This window comes from Nansenia antarctica (assembly GCF_963989245.1).
Source record: "Nansenia antarctica genome assembly, chromosome: 2".
NCBI classification, from domain to species: Eukaryota; Metazoa; Chordata; class Actinopteri; order Argentiniformes; family Microstomatidae; genus Nansenia; species Nansenia antarctica.
In genome coordinates, this window is record NC_137675.1 from 20,369,570 (window position 1) to 20,380,423 (window position 10,854).

Sequence of the window (10,854 nt, forward strand, 5' to 3'; positions counted from 1 at the left end):
TTTGTCGTGGTTAGACCTGCAGCATGACATTGATAGAACATTACCACCCAAACAGTCTCTATGCGTAATAGAAATCATGAACATTACAAACTCTTACCTGATTTTTATTACATTTTTATTAACATTATAATAAATTTAACAGAACTGGTTCCATGTGGTTCCTTCCTCTCATTCTAGCCTCAGAGTCGTCTACCTCACCCAGCTCTGTCTCTAATCTTCACTAGATGGGCCAGGCAGTCAGATGTGAGGCTAGATGGGACAGGCAGTCAGAAGATGTGAGGCTGGTCTAGATGGGCCAGGCAGTCAGATGCAGTGGATGCAGAGGAGCGCTGCGTGTGCGGGGGGGGTTCAGTCCATTTTGTGGGGGGACCAGTGGAGGAGGTGTGCCCCGGCCGCCAGGCGGGCAGATGGGCCCAGGCTGAAATGCCAGGGGTGACGGACATGGAGCACTTCCCCCGACCCGAAGAGAGGGAAGATGAAGCTGGATGAAGCTGGAGGCTGCCCAGAAGGCTGGGGCTGACACACACACACCTGGACAGGACATAAAAATCCCTTAGAGAGGACAGATCTCTTCAGTGTTAACATCATTAGTGGTAACCATCTACCACTGGGTTTGCAGGGTTGAAATGTACATGCCCTTCATGAGGCTAACTTCAATGGGGTTTTCTAGCATCATTATGAATGAATGAATGGTCTTTATTGTCATTGCTATAGTACAGGTACCAAACAACGAAATTTGGGAGGGGGGGCTCCCCTGGTGCTAGGAAAGAAAAAAAAAACAACTAAAAAGACAAGAAGGGAAAGGAGCACAGCAACAGTTGGCTATGCCAGCCTTTATTCAAGCAACAAAAACAGTACTCTGCAGTACTCAGTGACCAACTGGTTAAAACAATTTAGACAGCAGCATTCAGCATTGTAGAAAAAAAGAGTTACTGTCTGATTTTCTAGTTTTAGTGCCTTCAGGTTTTTATTCTATTTATCTTCCCTTACAAATGGCAAATCAATTATAGGACCCTTTTTAAAAGTGTAGCCTAGTGACGCTGCTGGTGAGACCAGAAATCGAAGGGGTGTCAACAATATCTGTTTTTCTTTTTTTTCAACTCAAGTACCCAGTCCATATAATAAAAAACAGTTATAATCTGTGGATTGGATTAACTATTCTCGTTTTTCGGAGGCTACCAGTAAGTGATAATGACTTGTAAACATACTCTCGTTTTAGGACGTGTTCAAAAGCAAGGACTGTGTGTTCATCTAGTTGTGTAGTTATGTGTTTTTAGCATGTCCATGTTCTCTCAGTATGTTGTGTGATGATATAAAAACGCAGTTAGACGTTTGTAGCGATGTACCACTGTTAGCCGCTAGCAGCGTTTGTTGTTGTGGTTTGATCAGTCACTTTTCTCCTGTCGCATTCCCATTCGGTGCACCAACATTCAAATACTCATGTCACCTTGAATTTTTTTCCGATTTCAATGTATGACGCATCATTTGAAAGCTTACCATCTGTAGTTTCAGACTATGTAAATAACCGAAAAATTACTTAAGCAAATGGTTTATGATTTCACCAGCTAGCATCATGACATTGTCAGACTCATTACAAACAGGTAGCTACTAGCCAGTGGCGGGCGGTGCATTTCACACCTAGGCCTTCAGTGATGTCCGACACATTCCTACCTGAATTATTCTACCTCTTAATACCATCGTTATGACGCCATGGCTCTAGAAACTAGACAGAAACACAGTATAACCGGGCGTTGCATCACCTTAACATAGTCAGACAAGTACAACAGAGTTATATTAATATTTCCGAAGCATTTTTAATCAATAAATCCGCATTTACAATGAAGAGTGTTAAACTAACATCTTTAAGATCGCTACATTACCCACGTCTGTCGTCTCGTCCACCATAATAGCGACAAAGGGTGCCTTTTTAATCTCCATTTTGATCTCTTCTTCCATCACTTCAGTAATAGCAAAAATCAGGTCGTTTTGTATTTTGCCTGACGTCCCAGTAAACACTTTGTTTGTGGACAGGTGGTAATGTAAATCTGGGTTGTTTTCAGCCAGAAAAGAAAGAAGCTCAACGTAGTTTCCTCTGTTTGTGGACTTGGCGCTTTCATTGTGTCCCCTAAATGAAAGTTATTGTTTACCCAAAAACAGGACACAATCGATCAGTATTATCGATCAGTCAACGAAAGCTTTCGTTGTGAGGCTCCGTTTCCCTGCGCACTTTCAAACGTTTCACATCTACCGGCATAGTTCCGCATCTCAATAGTGAATATCAATAGTGCGTATCAATAGTGCGTAGCAATAGTGCGTATCCAATCAAAAGACATGCTGGGTGCTGACATCATTGAGCCTTACAGCAGGCGCCGTTGTTGCTTTTGCTCGCATTACTAGGTACGCCACAGGTTTTCTCGTTCCAATGTTAAGTTACAGGTCGAATCCGCAGCACCGTTTAATGTGAAGGCGGGCAGATTTTTGAGCCCCCTAGCAACACATTTTGATTGGATAAAAGCTCTAACATAAAGGCCAGCCCTCCAAATCTCAATCGGAGACTGGAAGCAGCGCAACCAAGAGGAAAGCTATGAAATGAAGAGAATAGACTATGGGGAATCATTAATACATAATTGTGGAAAATATATATTAAAATAAAATGTATATTCTGATGATGTTTAGGCCAGCAGAGAAGGCCTTGCTGGCCCTGACGGCACACCACTGCTACTAGCCAACTCTCCTGCATGTGACCACTGACTACTACTGTTGTCATCACGTGAGTGACACGCCAGATCGGCCATGCAGATCGAAGCCTATTTTTTTTCTGGTGCGATCTGCAATCCAGCATTCAGGACCAATATCGCAGCGATATGCCATATCGATATCGGATCGGGACATCCCTAGTTTTCAGCTGTGCTAACGTAATTGCCCAAGGGTTTTCAAGATTTTTCTAATCTATTAGCTTTTTAACGCGATTAGCAAACACAATGTACCATTAGAACACTGGAGTGACGGTTGCTGGAAATGGGCCTCTGTAGATATTCCATTAAAAAACAGATGTTTGCAGCTAGAATAATCATTTTCCACATTAACAATGTATAGAGTGTATTTCTGATTAATTTAATGTTATCTTCATTGAAAAAAACAGTGCTTTAAAAAAAAAAAAAAAAAGGACATTTCTAAGTGACCCCAAACGTTTGAACGGTAGTGTACATGCATAGACTGGGACAACTAAATGAGCTTTCTCATAACGACTGTTTGGAACTGGCTGGATTTAGTCTTGTTCAAAGAAAACCGAGAGAAATAGTGAAACCAGTCCATACACAAACCCTCAAATAAAAGCTGAGAATCTCTACTGTAACTTCATGGTTATTGTTTTTGATTTCCAATCCAAACTTTTGGAGTGTAGAGTCAAGAGACTAAAAAACACTTGACTGTCCCATTACTTAGGCAGGGAACGGTGTGTTTCATTTTAGGATATCACCGACTAAACACAGTCAAGCCTGTGTCCTTACCTCAGTTGTGTCTCCATGGTAACCCAGGTCTTGGGCTGCCTTGGGCTGTACCACCTCTGGGGTGGGGGGGTCCGGGGTCCACCCCTGGTCCTATTAACAAAATTAAAACATTACACACAATAGAACAGTTAAGGCATTGGATATGACGTCTGATAAGCCATCAGATACGCTACTGAGAAACAAGAGTAAAGGTATAATGCTATAATGGTAACTATAAAAAAAAACGTTGTTCTAATTCACGTGAGCCAGTGTTTCCACGGCAATGCCAAGTATAAAACAGGGCAAACAATACCGAAAAAGTACTGTTGGGATTACTTTTTGTGCATTAAACAATACAACACCCTTTTAGAAGGTCGGAGTAATATTATAAAACTATAATAATCAAATTGATTTACTTTTAATAGACATGCATTATCTATTGTACACATTCACACTCTTGTTCAATCTGAGGGCGTGATACAGGGTCAGTGGTCCTACTTGGGCCTTGACGTTGACCTGTGTCACCTCGATGTACTCCAGCTCTGGGAGGTCAAGTAGCTCCTCCACTTCATCTTTGATCCCGACAGCAGGGCGGGTTGCAGCCTAAAACACACGTATCGCTCACCACATGCACCCTCACAGAAATAGCACATCTAACAATGATATGTTATATGAAGAAAGCTTGTATCTATTGTACGTGTGTGTGTGTGTGTGTGTGTGTGTGTGTGTGTGGTGTGAGTATTGTTAGAATGGGGAAAGGGGAGCTCTTCACCTGGGGTGTGTCAGGGGTTTGGTCCATGTCCATGTCTACTTCCATTCCTTCATCAAACACACCTTCTCCCAAATAGAGGGTCACAGGGTTGAACTGGTCACACAGCTGAAAGGAGAGATAAGAATATATCAGAATAAATGGATGAATGCAATGGATCATTGTTGTTGAATGGATATATACAGTATGTGTATGCAAGTGTGTGTGTGTGTGTGTGTGTATATGTGTGTGTGTGCCTTACTGACCTCTGAGTTGACTGCAGGGGGACAGGAGATCCCGTGGCCCTGGCTCTGCAGGACACTGTGAATGTACACGTCCTCCTCTGTGTTTGTGTCACACAGGAAGACCTGCAGAAAGTCTGTGTGATAGCTGTCCAGGGCTCCCACCAGGGGGCGCTCACAGCACAGCTTCTGGAAGGAGCTGGTGGCGTTCAAACTCCAACTGCCCTGGAACACCAAAACACTGGCTTTTAATATTGTTAAGTAAGTAAAGTAAAGTAAAACTTTATTTATATGGCGCCTTTCGTACATGAATGCAACTCAAAGCGCTTTGAATGGGAGAGTGCTATCCTGAATGTAAATGTGGGTTATGGAAGTCAATGGGACTCTATGGGAACAGTACAGTGTTAAAAGCTTGGGGAGATTGGTGGTCAATAAGAGTGATATGAGATTGTGTGGAGCCTTACACCCATTGGCTTGATTCCAGTGAGCGATGAGGGGACTGCTTGTGCCGGGAGCTCAGAGTAACAAGACCTTGGGGTGAGAAACCAGAGAGATGGAGGGAGACGACAGCAACACAGACAAGGAGGTCTAAACACTTGTCATCAAAATGACCGTCACATTTACGCAACATTGACTTTACACTACAGTATGTGGCAAGAAGCAGTCTCCCACACTATGGTGTCGACCCAAACCATACGGACACAGTACGACATCGTTACGGGCCAGACTGCTTTCTTGTCACATACAGCTTCTCAACATCAGCTTTATTTTAGAGAGCCAAGCTACAATGAAACACAGAGTGAACACCTACACACAGAGCTGCCAAGTCTCACGCTTTGTTCGTGAGACACACGCATTCAGGACTGAAGCCGTAAGCCTTGTCTGTGAAACCGGCCCATTGACTTTCATTGATGCATACTGTCTGAACTGGACCAGAAGAACCCTACTTGTCTACATTGCTGTCTGTCTGTCTGAACTGGACCAGAACAAGCCTACTTGTCTACATTGCTGTCTGTCTGAACTGGACCAGAAGAAGCCTACTTGAGGAACTTGAGACTGGTCCTGTCCACAGTGGTGAGGTCCCCATAGTCCACGTAGTAGACCTCCACCTGGGTCTGGCTGAGGATGCGGTGGACGACGACGCGGTAGAACCACATGTCTCCGGGATCCACGCAGCACACCTGGCCCTGACGCACGAAGCCTGAGGGAAGGGCGTAGCGCTCCGCCACCTCAGGACAGGTGTAGCAGCTCCTAGGAGGAAGACATGGTCCCACAAACTCTGACAGCATTGGGCTACTTTACACCTCTATCCAAAGTGACTTCAAACAAATACATTTAAGTAAGTGAATAATCTATCCATCAGTCATTGTAAGAAAAAATCATCTATGCTAAGATCTATGCTAGGCCATTGGCAGTCGCAATGCTAGAAGAAGGAAGAATTATTATAATTAAATTTTTTATTCTATTCATGGTTCTATTTGACCAGTGAAGATGCAGTACTCTGATCTAACCATAGGGTTACGTTCCAGCTACTATGTCATTCATGTGGTTACCTGAGATATTAGACCTGATAAGAGATCTGATCATCTGCAGCATGACTACAACCAAGGCAACCATTAATTTCCTGTTCATGTTTCCTTCCCGGTCTGAGTGGCACCGTCTCCTCACCTCATCTTCATCATCATGTCCACCAGGGCGCGGGCCTCCTGGGTCTCGTTGAAGCGGATGTAGAAGTTGCTGGGTGACTCCACATGCTCCACCAGCACAGATATCAGCTCCCGGGGGCCCCTGCGCGTGGGAGCCCTCAAGCGCTGACCCCGCAGGGCGTCCAGAGGAACCACCTTCCCAGGACTGGACCGGACCTGGACACACACACACACACACACACACACACTTGTGTTTTTACTTGTGTCACCACAAAGAGGCTTTGAGGACTGAATGAAGGTTCTCAAAGATTTACAATCTCTAAAGAAGATGTACAGGTGATCAGACATACAGGTGATCAGACAGACAGGTGATCAGACATACAGGTGATCACAGACATACAGGTGATCAGACAGACAGGTGATCAGACAGACAGGTGATCAGACATACAGGTGATCAGACATACAGGTGATCAGACAGACAGGTGATCAGACAGACAGGTGATCAGACATACAGGTGATCACAGACAGACAGGTGATCAGACAGACAGGTGATCAGACATACAGGTGATCAGACAGACAGGTGATCACATCTATTCTTGTGAATGCATTTTGGTTTCAGCCTCAATTGTCTATGAATTTGTCCAGCTTTCATTGCAGAAGCTATGGATTACACCTTGAACAAAAGGGCAAGTAGGACATACCAGCTGCCCATGTCTTCTTAGACCTGAGTCAGACATACCAGCTGCCCATGTCTTCTTAGACCAGAAGAAGTCCATCTTAGAGTCAGATGGGTCTCTTCTCTCACCTGTTGGAAGGTCTTGGTGGTGAAGCGGAGGTCTGTCTCTGACTTCAAGTCTGTGTCATTGGAGGCAGAGTCCTCCTCCTCCTCGCCCTCCTCCTCCTCCTCGCCGCCCTCCTCTCTCCGGCCCTCCCAGGGCAACGCCCCACAGCTGAGATGGCAGCCTTGGCTGGAGGGGTTCAGACCTTCACCCTGCTCAGCATCTGTGGGGCTGTCGGCCTCTACAGCCCCTGGCCAAAAACAGGGTGCTGCGTTTCTACAAGACCATGAGCTAGAAGATACAGTACTCAGTTCTGCTATAAGATACAGTACTCAGTTCTGCTATAAGATACAGTCCTCAGTTCAGCTATAAGATACAGTCCTCAGTTCAGCTATAAGATACAGTACTCAGTTCTGCTATAAGATACAGTACTCAGTTCTGCTATAAGATACAGAAGATACAGAACTCAGTTCTGCTATAAGATACAGTCCTCAGTTCAGCTATAAGATACAGTACTCAGTTCTGCTATAAGATACAGTACTCAGTTCTGCTATAAGATACAGTCCTCAGTTCAGCTATAAGATACAGTACTCAGTTCTGCTATAAGATACAGTACTCAGTTCTGCTATAAGATACAGTACTCAGTTCTGCCCCTATCTTCACATGACCCTTCCCCCCGATGGGACACATGGCTCTCAAGAATGTGAGAATGCAGTGGGATTAGCTGAACAGAATCGATAGGATGCATTTTACTTTTTAACTATTTAGCAGACGCTTTTATCCAAAGCGACTTACAATTACAGATTATAGAGACACAGTAAATTAGGGCTAAGTGCCTTACTCAAGGGCCTACTAGTGGTGGTGTTCCCAGGTCTTACTCAAGGGCCTACTAGTGGTGGTGTTCCCAGGTGGGATTTGAACTCATGACCTTCTGATCACCAATCCAACTCACCATCCACTAAAACACCACACCCTCATGGCCATGTATAGTTAACGGTAGAAAACAGGGACACTGAATGAGCAGTATGGACACAAGTGCTAAACAATTGCAATATTGATAATTAGTGTTGTTCCGATACCGATACTAGTATCGGCATGGCCACCGATACGCACAAAAATGCTGGTATCGGTATCGGCGAGTACTAACAAATAATAACACCCGATACCAAACTTGTGATGCGCGTTTTGCACAGGCTGCATTCGTAATTCGCTCTTAGAACGCTGGAGCGCACAGTGGTATCAACGTCATAAAGGGACCAAGCAATTTGATTGGACAAGAGGCATTCCTTGAGTGGTGATCAGATTTCCAGAGCGAATTTACGAACGCACCCACAGCGTCCCGCAACTCGGTGAATGAATTGTCTCCGGTGACGGTGTGAAGACACGAGAAACATTCCATTTTTAAAGTTGAGCAAAGTAAATAGGATTTTACAAGTCCCGTTAACAAGTATATCATCACCTGTGATCGGCAAGCATGGCCCCTAAGGATTATGTGGCAGAGAAAGGTACGTTTTGTTTTACCGGCGTTACTCATACAGACAGTGTGTGGTTGAGTTGCTGCTACTGTTCAATGAACAGAACATGCAAAGCGACAGGCACTGCTGGGGATGAAGAGCTATGTAATGTTATACGCGCAACTAATAACTAGCTATCGTTCTTGACTTTTGATTTCAACAATGGTGCCACGTTTGCCCACTTTTCACCAGGGTAACTAATTCTGTTGGCCAATGCATGGTAGCTAAAAAACCAACCCCGTTTCATGAAGCACACACCGGACTGTCAAAGTTATAAAAACCAGTGTCTAGAACTTTTAAGTCTACTTGCGTTTAGCTAGAAACTTTGCTAGGAGTCTCCGACTAGAATGTTTAAACCCTAGCAGCATTCTTTGCTTGTCAGGCTTCAAAACTACCCGGATGGAATAACTCGGAAGAAGTCCGGGCCAGTCTCCGTGTCAAACCTAGTCGAATATGGAAGTGATTTCACAAATTCATTGAACTGCACTTTGACAAATCGTGTGCCTTCACATATATTAGTACCTGGCCACATTCTTCTTTTGATGGGCGACACCGCCTTCACTCCCCAGTCCCACAGGCCGGCCCTGCTGTTATGATTAGTTACAGAACCAAATGGTACCTTGATTGAGTTGGTTAATTGATTTTTGTTGATACTTTTCACGATACCAAACACCCGATGCCAGACTAAGTGTTAGCAATAATTTTACATCGAGGTGAGTATGCGGCTCAAAAAACATGTTGTTTTGTTTTGTTTTTTCAAACGCCGTGGTATCGGATCGGTACTCGGTATCGGCAAGTACTGCACGGTCAGGTATCGGTATCGGTATCGGGATCAAAAAATGGTATCGGAACAACACTATTGATAATGTATGCCTGCTTTCACATCAGGTGCTTGAAACGGATACATTGAGAGATGTTTTAAGAAATGTGAAGAAAAACCAATGTTGAACAGAAAACATACCATCTTATCTGTCTACACAGATATATCTGCACTATACTACACTACACTATATATATACTATACTACACTATACTATATCCACTGCAGCATCAACCCACCTGTGTCTCCTACCGGCCTCCCTGGTGTGTCTGTTGAGGGGTTCTGCTGTGGTGGAGGTGGCTTTATCTGTCCCGTTCTCCCTGGTGTCACCCGTGGCGCCATCGACACCCCGACCTGCCCCGCCAGCGGCCCCTTGGCAGGCGCCACCTTTAGGGTCAGCAGGAAGCCCGTCCGGTTCTGCTTGATCGCCACCAGGTCAGCCGCCGCCGCCAGCATCTCCGTGACGGAGTAGAAGCCGTAGTCGGTGACGCGCAGCGGGCGGCCGAAGCGTCGGGCGAAGCCAGCCTCCAGCTCTGACAGGCCAACGGGCCCCTGGGTGAGCAGCTGGCCGAGCTGGGCCCGGAGCTGAGCAGGCAGGGCCGGGGGCGCGGGGGCCCGCCGGGGCGGCGCCATGGAGGACGGCTTTCTGTAGCGCGGGGAGAAGAAGCCGCCCCTGCAGGGTTTCTTCATCTTGAGGTTGCGCTGCCTGGCCACCAGCTCCCCCATGCCTCTGGTGCTGTCGTCCACAACCGCTGCAGAGGGACCACGGGATGGGAGGAAAAAGAGAAGCAAAGGGATTGGATGGAATGAAGTCATTGTTTTTCATTTCATCCATGTGCTCTGTGCAGGTCAAAGTATAAGACTGGGCTTACCTTTCAACACCAAGCTGCCGTCTCTCAAATACCTCACGTTCACCACGTCAGGCATCGCCATCACCATGTCCAGCACATTGCTGAAGCCCAGGGCCTTCAGAGGCAGAGGGTGGCCCATCATGTTGATGTAGTCCTGTTTCAGTTGGTCCAGGGACCGGCCTAGCTTGCTTGATATGAGCAGGGAGCGCACATCCTTCTTCAGCCTCGAGACCTTCTGGTCTTGGGTCATCCTGCCTGTCAACTGTCAGACCAAGGAGAGATGAGGAGAACAGATACTTTAGTACAAACCTAACAACATTTCAAAATGTTATAGTGACAATCAAATTAAACCCATGTTTCTTAGGCTGCTAGTTACTCACGACCTGTTCTTTTCTTTTCTTTTTTAAGGTATTCTTTTTTAAGTCCAACCAAGTCAACTCGAATCTGCAAAGCAATTTAGAGAAGAAAGTTATCTATCCATTTTGTTGGCCAATAGTGTCTTCTATGGATGCAAAGCAACTTACTCACTACTTGAATAACAGTTCAGCCAAGTCGATTCACGAGAGAAAAGTCAAATAAAGACACGTATTGGCAGTGTTTTTTAAGTCGCTGTTCTCACACTTCAGCGAGTAACCTTATAACCGTAACCCTAACTAACCTAGGTTAACTAACCCTAACCAACCTAACCTAGGTTAACTAACCCTAACCAACCTAACCTAGGTTAACTAACCCCAACCAACCTAACCTAGGTTAACTAACCCCAACC

The 10,854-nt window shown here is 45.4% G+C and overlaps 1 protein-coding gene across 1 annotated transcript; it reads right to left on the minus strand.

The window, feature by feature from the left end:
* Window positions 1-348: 348 nt before the first annotated feature.
* On the minus strand, window positions 349-10,338 carry LOC308149933 (tudor domain-containing protein 5-like; the record flags this gene model as incomplete). Its single annotated transcript, XM_080522811.1, has 11 exons — window positions 349-531; window positions 3,510-3,599; window positions 3,987-4,091; window positions 4,261-4,365; window positions 4,503-4,703; window positions 4,943-5,009; window positions 5,520-5,729; window positions 6,147-6,340; window positions 6,930-7,153; window positions 9,477-9,989; window positions 10,110-10,338. The coding sequence occupies 11 exons, from the start codon at window positions 10,336-10,338 to the stop codon at window positions 349-351; spliced, it is 2,121 nt and encodes a 706-aa protein (XP_080378937.1).
* Between the last annotated feature and the right edge of the window lie 516 nt (window positions 10,339-10,854).